The following is a 15,086-nucleotide window of genomic DNA, read 5'->3' as shown; positions in this document are numbered from 1 at the left end:
CTGTCCAATAGGAATATAAAGAGCTTGTTGGGTTTTTACTGTTAGTCTCAAGAATCTCCTACACATTGAAGTGAACTCATTTTAAAATGTAACCCAATACTAATGATGTGCTTTCCAGTTATTCCCTGAGGTACCTGCACCACAGGCTACCAACACCAGACCACTCAACACATCCAGAGGTTACCAGTACAGTTGAAGCTTGTGAAGAATTATAAACCAACCTGTCCATACTTGTTTGCTGAAGTTACAACATTGCCTCAAAAATTGAGAGGAAAAGCTGATAGAAAAATTGGGCACAAACCTCAGTGAACAAGTCAGTACACACAGGTTTGTATTATTCCATATTTGCAACCATACCAAGAAATAACCAGCCATTAGAACAGTTTTTAATTTTTATCATCTTTTTTTTTTTGGTGGCATTACTGAGCCAAAACACTGCAACTATAACATTTAATTTCTGGTTTTTTAAATGCAATTAAATGTCCAATCCAACTGTTTTTATGTTACAGTAGCTGTTCACATAAATAGTACAGATATGCACTGCTCTTGACAGGTACACAGTCACAAAAGCAGCTCTCTCGTGTTCAGTTTGCTCTCTGTGTAGTGGGGTTTGTATGAAAAGCGTTCTTGATTTCTAAGCATGGTACAATTTTAATTCTTAATGCGTTAGTACAACAGTGCATTGGAAAAGTACTGAGCTTCTACAAAAAAGCTTTACAACTTTAAAACAGATTTTTTTTCCTTTATTTAAACAAGCATAGGCAATTCTTATATTTCCACAACAAGATAAATATCCCAATTACGCTAACAGCTCATCCTACAGCGTGCCATAGTGATGGGGAAAGGGCTAACATTAGTGTTATTTACACAGACATGTCCAATATTAACCCAGGAGGAAAATTAAAAGTATGTTCAAATGTGCAATTAAATTAATATTATTTTTTCAGAGAGTTGGATTTCTTGCAAAAATTCCTCTATGACTCATGGACACTGAGCTGGGATAACTTCTCAAATAACTCCTCAGAAGCACAATCTTGAGGAAAAACTGTTTATTGGGCTGGGATGGCAAGGGCTGGGAAGGAGAAAGAACTTAATATCTTCACAAAGAAAAAAAATATTTTGAAGTGGGGAGATGTCTTTGGACAAGTGAAATTGAACACCCAAACCGACAAGAACTTGAAAAACCTAATTAAAGAAATTTTCCAATTCCCAAAGCTTGAATCCAGAGAAAATGCTTTCATGAGGGAAGATTCACTCCGAGTCATTACTATACATTGAGGTACCACTCAAAAAGTGGCCATAAAGGAAGTGACTTCTTTGCCCATCACTATCACACCAGCTGCCTGGCCATCGACTCAGCTCTGCTTTAGACCACACTCTCCCTGTTCCCAGAGGCCAGGACTGCCCTGCGGCAGATGGGGCAGGTGGAGTTCTCCGACAGCCAGCGGTCGATGCAGTGCACGTGGTACTCGTGCGAGCACGGCAGCTTGCGGAGCTTGTTGCCCTCCGTGTACTCTGTGATGCACACGCTGCAGGTTTTCAGAGCGTCGCTCTCACCAAAATTCCTCATGGCTAGGTTGTCAATTTGTTCTTTGGTGAGTCCTCTCGGTTGGTCATCGTCATCTTCGTTGAGTAGGAAAAACTGTGCAAGGCTAAGGAATGGTAGAGAACCACTTTCTTCAAAAGTGACCGATCCCCTCGTATTCCGGCCTTCCCGCCTGGCACCAGATGTTGAGCTAGCCTCGTGCCCCCCCTCGTACACCTCCCCTGAGCTAACATCTGCATTCTCATTGCCCGAGGCGCCCCCGCCTCCGCTCTGCGGCTCGGAAGTCTCCACATTGTGACTGGGAGTCGCCCCAGTGGAATCTGCATCGCTATCGCTGTACATGAAGTAGCTGAGCTCCCCGAAGCCCGTCATGATCTGCCTCAGCATGGTCTGGATGGCCACCGACGTGGTCTCGCTCAGGCCCGTGTTTAAGATCCTCCGGATGGGGATCCTAATGGTGCTGACGTAAGTTCTCACCCCAGCCCGCTCCGAGCGGGAGAAGGTGCGCCGGAAGCCTCCGCGCTCGCTCTCGTAGGTGACCGTGTTGTTGGGGGTCTGGGACCGCGAGCGGGTCCTGTTGGCGATGCTGTCCCTCTGCCGGTACTCACCCGGGCGAACTCTTCTCACCTGCAGGTCCAGCACTATGGTGGGAGGCCTCTGCCCAGGAGCCGTGGACTCACTGGTGCCCGTGGTTTCTGAAGAACCTGCTGCTTGAGGAGCAGGCCTCGTCTCAGGGGGGGAAAACAGAACTGCATTTTCACTTGGCACCTCAGTCCCCACCATGTGCTGCCTTAACGTCACGTGCTGCCTGGTTCTAGAGCTGCCCTCAGCCTCGCCCGCTGAGGAGTGGTCAAGTGTTTGAGATGATGTGTTGTGATGAGACCTGCGAGGGGCCTCGCTCACTGCATTAATAGGTGACCTACTTCTATCAGTCCTAGCCCGCGTCCGCCGCTGTTCTGGACTCCTACTCCTGGCTCTCCTCTGCCCTCTAGGAAGGGAAGCCTCCTCAGCTGTCAGCTCCTCCGCACTGCTCCTTTCTGATCCAGGCTGCCTTACAGATGGTGATTCAGACCTTGGAATTTCAGAGTCACTTTGGCTGTTTTCCAAATCCTCCCCATTGGAAGGCTCTACAGATGGCTCATTCTCAGTTTCTGGATTCGTGTTCCCATTATTACGGTTGACATTTATTTCCAAACTGAATCTGAAGTCGCCGCTATTTGGGTTAGTCCGGCTCACTGCTCTCCAGGACTGGTTTCCTCGCTGCCCGCTCCGTGTTGTATTTCCAGTCTGTCGGACTGAATTAAGCCAGTCTATTATAGAATCTCCATTTGAAACATCTTCTGCGGACTCTGCACCTGTGAAAAAGACAGGGAACTACCAAAATTAGAGTACTGAGCTAATTTTGGAGCCATCTTTTCCAAGAACATAATTGCTTAGCTTAACGAGTGACAATTTAGAAGTGCTGAATCCTACCGAGTGCTACGGTGGTTTCACAGGCAGTGTGACAATTCTGTAACTACCAGAGCTCTTCTAAGGGAGCAGGAGTGGACATTGCTCTAATATGCACAGATAGGCTGCAGCCATCACAGAGCAAACAAGTCATCAAAAGAACATGTATTTTCTATCATAAGTAAATGAAAAGTCACATGTCAGGTGTCATAACACATCAATATTCTGTGTTTTCCTTTCCAAACAATTAAGTGATCTATCGACCGTGAAACAGAGAATTAAGCTTGTCCTGAACCTTCACCTGCAGAGCTTTATAGCAAATCTGTCTCACTGAAGAATGAACCCCAGTGGTCAGCTCCAAGCATCCCCCACCAATCTCTACAGAAGGGTGACAACAAAAGCAATGCAGCATCTTTGGAAGGGAAGAATTAAAAAAGAGGGATCACCAAAAAGCATCCCAGAAGGGAGCAGACAGAAAGGCAATCTTAAAAAAAATGAAATAAAAAAGAAATAAACCTAAGCAAAAGTTTATGCATGAAATCTGTCCCAAACTGACCTCTGCAGCAGATATCAGACATAAGGTTCACTGAGTTTTGAAACAAAGCTCACCTTGCACCTGCCTAGGCTTAACTTGTTCCACTCCTGCCCTCAAGTTAAGGTCCGTATGGGGTGCTAAAGTTAAGAGTTTTCACAAATACTGTATATACCTCTATTCTCATCACTGTTTTGCTGTGGCGGACCTTCTTTAACTTGGTGTAGCCTTCTCAGCAACTCTTCTTCAGTAATTTCACCTTAGAAAATAAGCAAAATTTTCCAAAAATATTTCCAAATCATATATGTATGGCAAGCATTATCAAAAGCTTCTAAAGAAGGTACAAGCCATTGCTTGTGTTCTGTCTAATTAAACCCTGCCATAATGGCACTGCCAGGCACGTTGCTAAGGGGAAGTTCAGACACTTTAGCACTGTTGTCCCAAGTAAGTTTTCCTGAAGCTGAAATACCCAATAGTTCCATCCTATTCAAGAGAGATGTGCCCTCTGATTCTGTAACCTCAAAAACTGAGCAGTAATTTTTGTTATCCTCCACCCATTAGGGTGTCCAGCATGAAATATTTGAGGTTAACACTTCCACAAGCAGGAACAGAAGGTTTAAATAACTTGAGTCATGATTTGCATTAGGTATCAACCTATGAAGAAGAAGTTTAACACGTTGATTGAGCTGACATCAGAATGTCCATGCAGAATCTCTACCTCATAGACTACTTACCCTGGTTACAAACTCCAAATCTCACCAGCACAAAATCTGCACACTGAGGCTTAAAGGAGATTTTTTGTCCATCTAAGGGTTCATAACTGGAACTGGGTCAAATCTGGGTGCTCCTGCCAAGTTGTGCAAACACCAGACTTTTGTATCTGATGAATCCACACCATCCTACGTCTCCACAAGTCAAGGGACCATTTGAATATGAATGTGCACAAATTAGCAAGAAGCTACTTCCTACCACGGAACACAGCTGCAGCACACAGACGGGTGAAAGGGCTTCAGGGGAACAGAAAATGACACAGATTTCCTACAAGCAACTCTAGCAGGATGGACATAGGCAAGCATTACCTACCTGGTGTTCCTAGCAAATTGTTATCTCTCATAAGCCTGTAGTCCTCTTCACTCAGGTTGTTCACAAATTGATAGAAAGCTTCTTCTCTGTCTAACCGATCCAGCTGGCTCTGACGTTGGGCTTCTGATTGATCAATACTTCCTTTATCACTAGAATCTGAGCTTTCCATCTTGATGAACAGAAGTGTACCTAAAAAAGGAGAGAACAAACCCTTCAGGAGAGCAGTGAAATACAGCATGGGATTTATGCATTTTTGTAATGGAGGGTGAAGTACAGGTTAAAGCAGTTTGCTAATGAAACTTTAGTTAGGATCAGGTTCATCACCACAGGGATCAAAAACAAAGCTTGAACCTCCTCAAGAAGTACAAACAAAACTGATGCCCAAATACTCATCAAAGCAGCAAGCTGAACACAGAATATCATCTGCCATATGCCTTAGAGCCCATCTTTGAATTCACATAGTAGGCGACCATGATTTATCAGCTTTTTGCATAAAATATTCCTGATATCACAACTGCCTCTCCAAGCAGCCTTACAGAAGTGTAGTACAAGGCATAAGCCATCCTTGATTGTGCTCTCTGAGCACAGGATTAGGTGTTCCTTGCTTTTTCCTGCCTGCTACAGAAACACCCTCTTCACCACACTAGTGAATTTTAACAGAATGAAGTGGTTACGAAGAACTCAAATGAAGATGCTGTCGAACTTTGTACACAAAAAAAAAAAGGGACAGGTTCTCATTCCCTCAAAAAACAAAAAGAGTTTGTAAAATCAGCTTTATAGTTTTACATCAAGAGAGGAATTTGCTTTCAAGTTTCAGCTTTTACTGAACTGATGTTGATGAGCAAATTTCCAAGACAAAACTCCAGCATATACCACTGCTTTAAAGAGCTGTCTTCCAAGTTGCATATTTTAAAATATAACCTTCTCATATTGTTTTTCATTTGGATGAAATACTTGACAACGTGTCTCTTTCAAGGAAAATAATCGATTAATGCCGTGTCTGTATCTGATAAATATTACAAGGAACACATGCAAATGCAGGAGACATTCTGGCACTGGCTGTGCCATGCAAATACATCAAATGAAGATAAAATAACCAGTTTCCTTGATCACTCTGCCTCACTATTCACAGCACCAAGAATTTTCCTGTACAACTGGTAGAATCTAGTTACTCAGAGGTGATTAAGAAGCTAATCCTCTGCATGCTAAAAAGCTCTGCGATAACATTCCCCATCAGAAAACATTCCTTTCATTTAAACCATACTTCAAGTGACATGGAAATACTGGAAGAATAAAGCTTTTCTGCTTCTCACTGGAAAATTTCCAACACTTAGACATCTGTCTAGTGCAAAAAGCATCTTTTTTTGGTTTGTCAGCACAGCTGTCAAGTCAAGACTGCCCACAGTTTACATTAGTGCTTCTCCAGAAGAGCAGCACTGCATGATCTCCACGGGCACTTTATTTCAGCTGCTATAGTGAAAATTAAAGTGCACCAACCCCCTCGGTGTGCAGCACCAGAGAAATTCTGCAGGATAGGACATCCCATTATTGCAGACTTGAAAATGATGAAACTGCTGTTCTGACCCTCTTTGTCTTCAGTTCTGATGCAACAGAATTTGATTTTAAGCTAGTGATATTAACTTACTGCCACTCGGGGCTACCGGTGCTGTTTGGTTCTGTGAGGTTCTGCCATTTACCAAAGCAATTACACCCTTTTTTCAGGAATCAGGAAGCAGCAGCAATTACCAGAGTCACTCCTGAGTCAGATGGGAGCCTATCAGCTTTCTCTGCATTTCTAAATCCCTGGAGCAATCTAAAGCCTGCAGACTGGCATGTGACATGCGAGTGTTGTATGCTGTGACATGCTGTTAAACACCGATAAATGACCCCATTCACAGGACAGTTGAGCAATAGTTTCTGCAGGTGTGTTCAAGTCTGACCCGGCTCACTTAGGAAATCCCTGTGCCCTTCTCATGCCAGGCACGTATTTCTAGTGAGAACACAGCTTCAGTCAACTTTTTTTACAAGCTTTCTGCAGCAGAATTATTACTTCAAGTACCATTATTTAAGGACATGCTGGAGAAGATACTTTTAAAAGCAGTTCTCAGTGGTTCTGGTAATATCTGAATAAAAGTCTCAAGTAGAACGATTAACTTGCATCCAAAATAAAACCTTGAAATGCATCATTTCTTTGGGAATACACATCAAACTTGGAAACATGTGGAATATCTTCAGAAAGATGGCAATATTAACACCTTTATAAGCAACAGACCAATTCTTCAACAGCTCTTAAAACAGAAAGATGCACTACACATACAAAACATGACATTTGTTTACTACTTATTTACTACTTTCCTTTTAACTGAAAATGCTTGCAGGCACCTCGGCTACCTAATGCCTACGTGATTCAAAGATATTTGCCTATTCCATTCCAGAAAATGAAGGTGCACCATTCTTGGTCAGGGAAAAAGGGAGAGTCAAAATAAGTCAAATGGGGGGGAATTTAAAATCTCTTCTTCACCAACAGGCTGATATACAGTTCAATGGGTGATTCTTTAGGAAATGCTTGGAATAAGTCAGTACTACTAATTTCCAGGTTTGCTCCTCTTTTCTCCTCCTTCATCACTTATCTTCCCTCTTAAACCATAAAATCAGCAAATGGTCAAGGCTGAATAGAGTTTACTGCTCAGAGGTAAGGCCTCAGAGGTGGGATGAAAGAAGAATTTAATTTACATGAGGACTTTTCTGCTTGTGACAAATTGCTGTATTGTCCTATTGCAAGCTACTAACAGGTTACACCAGTCCCCCGTATCCCCCAGAAATGCTGTGAATCTCTCTGGGATGTTTATACTGATGGAAATACAGATAGCACAGAAACACAGCAGCAACAACACATTCTCTCCACGTGACTGCAGACAGCAAAAGGGATGATACATTTAAACCAGAGCTCTGATATTAAAACCAGCAAATGAAAACCAGGATTTCCATCCCAAGGCTTCTGCTGCTTTCTATCTCCTCCCTGTGCACTCAGCTCATTGTGCACATTGTGCATCCTAAGCCTCACCTCCAGCCTGCTGGACTGAACCTACTGGAATGTTAGGACTGCTCCTGCCTCAGCAGGCTCCATAGAGCCCATCTGGCTGGACAGCAGGATTTCCATGGCCCTGCCCAGAGAAGCAGAAAGAACTTGAAAATCTGCCCCTCAGGATGCTGCACTCACCTCACACTCTGCAGACAATAAAGACTGGCTGAAGGCAGGCAGTAGTACAGGGAAGCCTGATGAGGGAAAACCAACAGGTGTACTATTAGCTTACAACAAAATAACCAACATTTGGCTATTTAATAAGCAAGTACAGTTCAACTCTGCTTTTCTTTCTTCCAGAATAAGACTTGGTTCTTATCCAAGCTAAAAGATGCAGAATTTCCTCCTTCAGTGTCCTTCCTTGTCAGCACTGAGTAGACACAGGGTGGGGAAGATCACAACTACGAGCAGGAAGTTCACATCTGCTGGTTATTGCCAACTTCAGCTGAGATACCCAGGTATGAAAATCTCTTTACAGGGACGTGAGGGGGTGACCATCTAAGGACTGCACAAAGCAAGAAAATCAGAGATAGGATAAGAAATGTTCTCCTTGGAGAAAAAAAATAATTCTTCAGCAGCTTGAATATCCAGACAAGAGTAACTACAGTGAATTCTTAATTGGTGCTCCCGTCCTGCCACAAATCAGAAAAGTATCTTCCCTGCAGTTACGCTTCAACAGCCTCAGAGATCTCCAAGCACAAATGACTGCCTGTCTCCCCACTGCTGCTCCAGACTGCAGTAAGCCCACAAAAGCTATTGTTTGTTACATTCTTTTAATTAAGAGGAAGTAATACTGTGGGGTTTTTGATAGGGACAATTTAAGAGTACTGGATAGTCCCTCAATAATACAAAGTTATCATTCTTACAGCTTAAGAAATATTTTGTGTTCTTTCATGCCAGGTTGTTTGTAAACGAAATCCAGTCAGAAATGTGCTACTGCCTCAAATGTAGTAGGACAGCAAGCAGGGGTAACGTGTGTGTCACCCATTTACCTTCAACAGTAACACAGCCTACCTCCATATTGCATAATGGACCATAAGTCACAGTAATCTCTAGTTCTTCCTCCTTCAATAAATAATGTGTATTATCTCCTGACATCAGTTACCTGAATTGAATACCAAGACACTACCTTAGCCTGCATTCCTGGGCTTTTTTACATTTAAAATAAATCTTTTTAAGTTTAAAATAAAACATCAGCGCTCTCACTAAACCAACTAGGCAGAACTTAGAAAATCTGACAAACCCTGAAATCACTAATTGGCACGGTTAAATGAAAAAATGACATCTAAAAATTAAAATTTTCATTAAACTTATGGGGCATTCCTCAAATTTTTACAGGACAAGGCACGGAATTTAATTAAACTGAAGAAAGAACTCAGCTGCTCATGAGTCAGGTGTGCAAGAAGTTCCTCTAGAACTCCCCCAGGTCGGTGTTACCGGTATTTCAACCTCACCAGAGGATCTCTCGTGCCCTGTGTGGCAGGAATGGTTCCTGAGTTACCTCACGTCCCAGCAACACAGTTAATACCTCTGGATAAACAAAAAAGAGGATGGCAGTGTGGGTGTTCCAGAGATGTCCTCAGCAGAAGGCCAACTTCTCATTTATGATTCATACCCTCATCTTAATTAGCTACTCCAACCGGTAGAGCACCTTGCTTACTTGCACTCTACAGAACTGATCAAACCCTTGCACTGAAGGAGTGACTCAGGATGGAAGCCAGAAGCACTGACTTGTTTGCTTTGGGTCGTTAGAGGCTGTTTTCCCTGCCCAGGCTGCAGTGAACATGCCTCAAAGACACTTCAGCTCGAGAGAAGCAGAGCACAGCTGCGTGTCCAAGCGCTTTCCACGAACTGTGACTTCAGCAGCTCTGACGTGCCATGGCAGCACGGACCCAGCCAGCCTCGCTCCAATTCCATGTCTCAAATGACACAGGAACAGCAGCTAGAACAGGCAGTCCTCTTACCCCAGCTCCTTCAAGCACAAACTGAACCCACTTCACACACAGCACTCATCCAACCCACTCCACCTCATTTTCCTAGAAGAATTCAAAGTTGAAAAACAGTTTCCATGCCAGTCAGTATCCAATTTCTCTATACTCAAAACTAGCTGGAAGTAAGACATAACAGAAACTACATTTTCATCTTAAATATTTCATCACTCAAGCCTGCAAGCTCAAAAGCAGAAGCAAAAACTGTCAGTGAATCCCATCATTAAAGGAAAAAGACACTAAGACAGTGAAACGAAAGTCATCTATCTGCATTATACATGGAGCTTCATTATGTCAAGTTTGTTTGGCTTTCTCTTTTTGTGCAGGTGCACAAGCTTCCTTTTGTGATCACACTGAAGGCTTTGATACCACAGGTCCAATACACTCATCTCCATCTTAGAAACAGTAAAAAGGAACAAACTTTTCTAGTTTTCAAAGTGGCATCATAAATTTTGGGATTTTTTTCCCTGCTATTGTGGCTTTTTAATTCCACTGTGATGAACAGCAGATTTAGGTTCTTATTAGCTTTTTAATAAACCTACCATAAGTTTTAAAATCAAGAACTCCCTGTCCTCTTTAACTCCAAAGTTATCATGAAGCTTGCACCACTCTTGCAAAGCTGGAAGAAAGTTTTGTATTCTAGGGAAGTGTTCTGTGAAAAGTGCTGTAAAATTTAAATGCCACTTTAACAAGGAGTGTTAAACATTGATTCAGCTTTTTCACTACCCCAATGTGTTTCAAAGCAAAGGCCCTCAAACAAGATGTCATTCTGAACATACATTTCAAACAACAGAAAGCAAATGAATACTTTTGCAGAATGGTGGCAGAAAGTTCCACAGAGTAAAAAAAACCCAACAGACCAGAGAGCAAAAACACTTCAGCTGAACCAACTGCTGAGATAAAGAAGAGAAACACTAACAACTCCTGATAAGTCAGAAAGAAGTGAGGAAATCAGGGCAGAGCTTAGCAATTCCAGAACACTGAGAGCATGTGGAACCAAGATGGAGCTCTGAAAATAAAATGCAGTAACAACTGCCAACTCCCAAATGCTGGGCTTTGCCTTTTATCATCTGCACTTACTAAAACAACACTTCTCACATACAAGAGGAAAATAAAATTAAGATAACACTGCCTTTGCCATCAAATTCAGATAGCACAGAAGAGAAAGCTTGGTGTCTATGAGGTGCAGCAAGTTTTCAGCACTGCAGCTCATGAAATGATGCTCTTTTTGCCCAGAAATGAGCTTCCTGCTGGGTCAGCAGCAGAAGGCCCACTCTGAACTCAAAAGAAGTAGAGCTGCACACAAGTAAATTGTGCTGACCCTGAGAGACAGCAATGGAACAGGACTGATATCCAAGGACAAGCAGAGTTTTGATTCCTGAAGAACCACAAGCTGTGGTTAGTGAAAGACCAAGCCAATCAACACTCACTGACTTGTAACTAAAAAAGAAAAAGCCATCTTTAAATTCACTGCTGAATCTTGCTGTCTCCACACAACTGCTGCTAATGCAGGTACTGCTAACAGTAAAAGAGCACAAGCAGAGAATCACCGCAACCACAGGCCACAGAGGAATTCTAGTACATGCGTTCCCGTTCTGGTTGATATCCGCTGCCCAACAAACACAGAAGCGGGAAATAAAATGAAGGCAAATTTATCTGAATTTAAACAGGCATCTGCACCATGAGAATTCCACTTCTGATGCCATCCCAAGGCAGGGAAGCCCCAGCATTTTAAGAGGACTATGTGCACATACACCTTGCACATCAAAACCCAGAGTGCTCTGAGAACAAGATGATTTTAAATACTGAAATAAGATAAAATATGTGCTGGCTTTTCCTGCATTCCATAATCATCAGATGGTTTTACGAGACCTCCAACCCTGCAGACCTGAGTCAAAAGCTGAGTCTCAACACTGCACAGCAGCCAAAAGCTCCTGACAGGCACCTTCTTAATACAAACCTGAGCAGTCTGAAGGAGACACAGGCTGGTGTTTACGACCTTACCTGCAGCCAGAACCTATGCAAAAGCAAAACCAGTCCCTGGGATGCTCCTGGCTATCCCTACTCTGCACAAAAAGCTCCTAAGTTATGACACTGCAACACTCTTTAGAAGTTTTGGTTCTGAAAAGCACAAGACTCTCATAAAATTATCTTGAAGAAGGAAATGTTCACATTTGGTGTTATCCCTTCACAAGTAATTTTTGCAAGCTCAGCAGCTGATAAGTTTTCACCAAGTTGAGATTAAACCACAAAACCTTGGATAAACACCCACTAATCATGTCTGGATTCAAGTACTTCAACACATGCAAACTGAATTTCTCTACAAAAAAAGAATTTAGGACACTCCAGTAATGTGCTAAACTACATTAGGCTGGATTTAAATACAATCTTTAGACTCAAGTATATGGAGTCAGAACATTATGTTATATTATGCTATTACTGTTAAAAAAATGTACAACACCTCCACTGCAACTGGAATGATTCTGCTAAGATCAAGGGATTTATTTTGATACATTCCCTCAGGGAAGAGGAATAAAGGAACAAGCAAGGCAGGTGTATTGATGTAGAGGTGTTTTGAAAATACTTCAGTCTAAGGATCATGTTATCCATTCCCCTAAAAAAACCCAACTACACATATTGGAGAGCAGACCCTCTTGTCCAGGAATTCATCCAGTAATATGGAAAATAAATACGATATAGATGGCAACCACTACAGCTTGAAAAATACTGGTGTGTGGTTATTTCAGTGACAAACATTTACCCAGTCAGAGCTGCTGATGAAGGAAACACTGCAGTTGTTGTGCCTTAGTGGTCTAACATAACTAGAAACCCTTAATTTTATAATGTGTGGTGTGTTATCCCTTCCCAGGACATAATTCCAAGCTATCATTATTTTAATTCCAAAATGGCAAACCTGTAGAGGGAACAGAGTCAGTTTAAGTGCTAGGTGACCACTACAACAAAACTAAATATCTGACCCTCAAATAAGATAATTAACTGCCCAAGAAGTAGCCAACTGTTTATTTGTTTTAGAAAGACTTGACAAGTCACTGCAATTAAAACACAGGGACAAATTAGTGTCAGAAGTTCTTCTGAACATTTGACAAGTATTTCAAGTTGAAATTACCCTATACTGCCAACACAGACAGGAAAATAAAAGTGATGTGGGATGGTACTATTGGGTATTTTCAAGTTTGTATTCTTGTTTAGGAGCTTCTCTGTATCAAGGCTCCACCTTCCTGAGAAACAGCAATATAATAATCTACTGTTATTTGAAAAATTCAGGGATTTTTGCTGAGAAATATTTTGTCAGACTTCAACTGCACACTAAAATCAAGACACATAATACATTTTATAAACAAACCTTAATCATCACTACATTATATGCATATATATACATACACACTATTATACACAACCTGATATTGCTCACCTATTAAAGCAGACCTCCCAAGATAAACACATACATGCAGCTGGACTTGACAAGGGTTTTGAAACAGAGAAACAGAAACCTTAAATGTCAACAAACACCATTAAAAGGGGCAGGGAAAAACTTGCAAAGGAAGCTAAGGTGACAGAGCAAAGATGACGTGCTCAACTAGGGAGAAACTCAGCACAGGAATAGCAAACACCACAGGGCTGAACAGGTCACACAGGCTGATCCAGAGCTCTGCACAGCGGGAGAGGAAGAGTTCTTCTCGCCTGTCTTCCACAACAAGGCTTCTTGCCTCAACTCACGGGAAGCACGGCCTGAAACAGGGCCGTGAAAAGCTGCGGTTCCTGCAGCAGACACTGAACTGCGGACGGGGCCCAGGACAGCAGCTACAGCCACCCCCTCCCCCACCCCTCCCAAAAGGAGCTTCTTCCAATTCCTCCCGCAGCCCACCGGACGGTGCCGGGCCCGCCTGCCCTCCCCAGGGGCAGAGCAAACCCAGCTCCAGCCCGGCGGAGGATCAGGGTGGCGGCGGGTGGCCCCGCTGGGAGAATGCCCGGGGTGACGGAGCGCGGCCCATCCGGGCACACCCGCGCTCGGACCGCCATCACCGCCCCCCGCTCCCTCACGGCACCGCGGATCGAGCCTCCCGCGCCCCGCCGAGCCGCCCCGCCGGCCCCAAGCGGGGACTGAGGGGTCCTGCTCCCGCCTCCCGCTCCGGGCGGAGGCCGCCACCGCCTCCCCCGGGCCTGGGCCTCTCCCTTCCCCGGGCCATTTTGAGAGCCCGCCCCCGCCCCGGTGCTCACCGCCCGCAGCCGCCGCCCGCCGCCGCCCCCCCGGCTGTGGGTGCGCCGCTGCCCGCGCCGCTCGGGGCTGGGTGCCGGCTGTCCGCTCTCCGCCCGTGCCGCTCCGCCGCTGCGCCGCCTCCTGCCCGCTCAGGCGGCCATTTTCTGCTCCATTGTTACCAAGGAACGGGGGGCCGGAAGCGGCCGCCGGCAGCCGGAAGTGGAGGCGCGCGAGCCCCGCGCAGGCGCGGCCCGGGAGGGCAGCCCCGCCCAGCGCGCGCGGCCCCGGCCCTCAGGGGCCGCCGCCATTTTGGTGCGGGCAAAGGCTCAGGGTGGGGCAGGGTGGAGCGGGATGCTGTCTGTGGCCGCTCGTTAGTTCACAGCCCCCAGGCAATGTGGACCGGCGATCCGCGGTGCCCGTTCGTGGTGCGGCGCAGCAGGAGGGTCCGTGTCCCTGCGGTCCCCTGAGTTTGGGGCTGTTTCATGTCGCCTCAGGTGTGTGTGCGCTGGGCAGAGGGGACTGCCTGCAAGGTCCATGGTGGCCAGCAGCGCCAAAGAAACAAATACCGGCAGTACTGGTGGCTGTCGGTGCGATTATTCACCCTGCTCTCCCTTCTAGCCATGGGCATTCCTCCACCTCTAACCATGGGCATTCCTCCACCTCTAACCATGGAGTTCCTTCCCCTCTAACTGGCAGGGTTTCCCTTCTCAGCTGGTGTTGTATACTTCATACAGCTGGCATGCTCTATGAAGAGTAAGAGATTTCTGTTTTACAAAGAGAACCTTAATTGAATGCCAGACTTCCCATGTTATGTAGGATTAAGCACTTCTGCAGTTTTCCCCCTCACTGCTGAAATTATCAAGGGCAGCTGAGGTTTGAAAGGTCCCATTTCAATGCCTGAAAGGTCATATATTGCAAAAGTCTTGCAAGGAAGTCATCTTCATAATATCCAATACATAGAGAAAAAACATATTCCTGAGCATTTACACCATTTCAGGAAGCCCATGAGACACCTTTATTTCTCCTTTTGCTGGTTCTTTATAAAAATAGCACTGTCAAGTTGAGGGGGATGTTGCATTTAAAGGTTGTGGAAACTGTTGACTTTCTACTCAACAATACAAGCCCAGCTTCTAATGTAAATGAAGTGGGTTTTTTTATACATTCACACTTTAAATTTCCCCCAGCAG

General features: G+C 44.4%; 1 protein-coding gene across 4 annotated transcripts; it reads right to left on the bottom strand.

Moving 5' to 3' along the window:
- Positions 1–727: 727 nt before the first annotated feature.
- Positions 728–14,085, bottom strand: RLIM (ring finger protein, LIM domain interacting). Of its 4 annotated transcripts, XM_050974418.1 has the most exons (5): positions 13,920–14,037; positions 7,831–7,886; positions 4,611–4,799; positions 3,703–3,786; positions 728–2,901 (listed from the first exon to the last, which is right to left on the bottom strand). In XM_050974418.1, the coding sequence occupies exons 3-5, from the start codon at positions 4,777–4,779 to the stop codon at positions 1,367–1,369; spliced, it is 1,788 nt and encodes a 595-aa protein (XP_050830375.1). In that variant the 5' UTR covers positions 4,780–4,799; positions 7,831–7,886; positions 13,920–14,037; the 3' UTR covers positions 728–1,366. The 4 variants fall into 4 exon arrangements, with proteins under 4 accessions (XP_050830375.1, XP_009088539.1, XP_050830376.1 ...); XM_009090291.4 differs by lacking the exon at positions 7,831–7,886 and having other exon boundaries at positions 13,920–14,085; XM_050974419.1 differs by lacking the exon at positions 3,703–3,786 and having other exon boundaries at positions 13,920–14,045.
- Between the last annotated feature and the right edge of the window lie 1,001 nt (positions 14,086–15,086).

The sequence above is a fragment of the Serinus canaria genome, chromosome 4A (assembly GCF_022539315.1).
Source record: "Serinus canaria isolate serCan28SL12 chromosome 4A, serCan2020, whole genome shotgun sequence".
Lineage (NCBI taxonomy): Eukaryota > Metazoa > Chordata > Aves > Passeriformes > Fringillidae > Serinus > Serinus canaria.
This window is presented reverse-complemented; position numbering and strand designations above follow the sequence as displayed.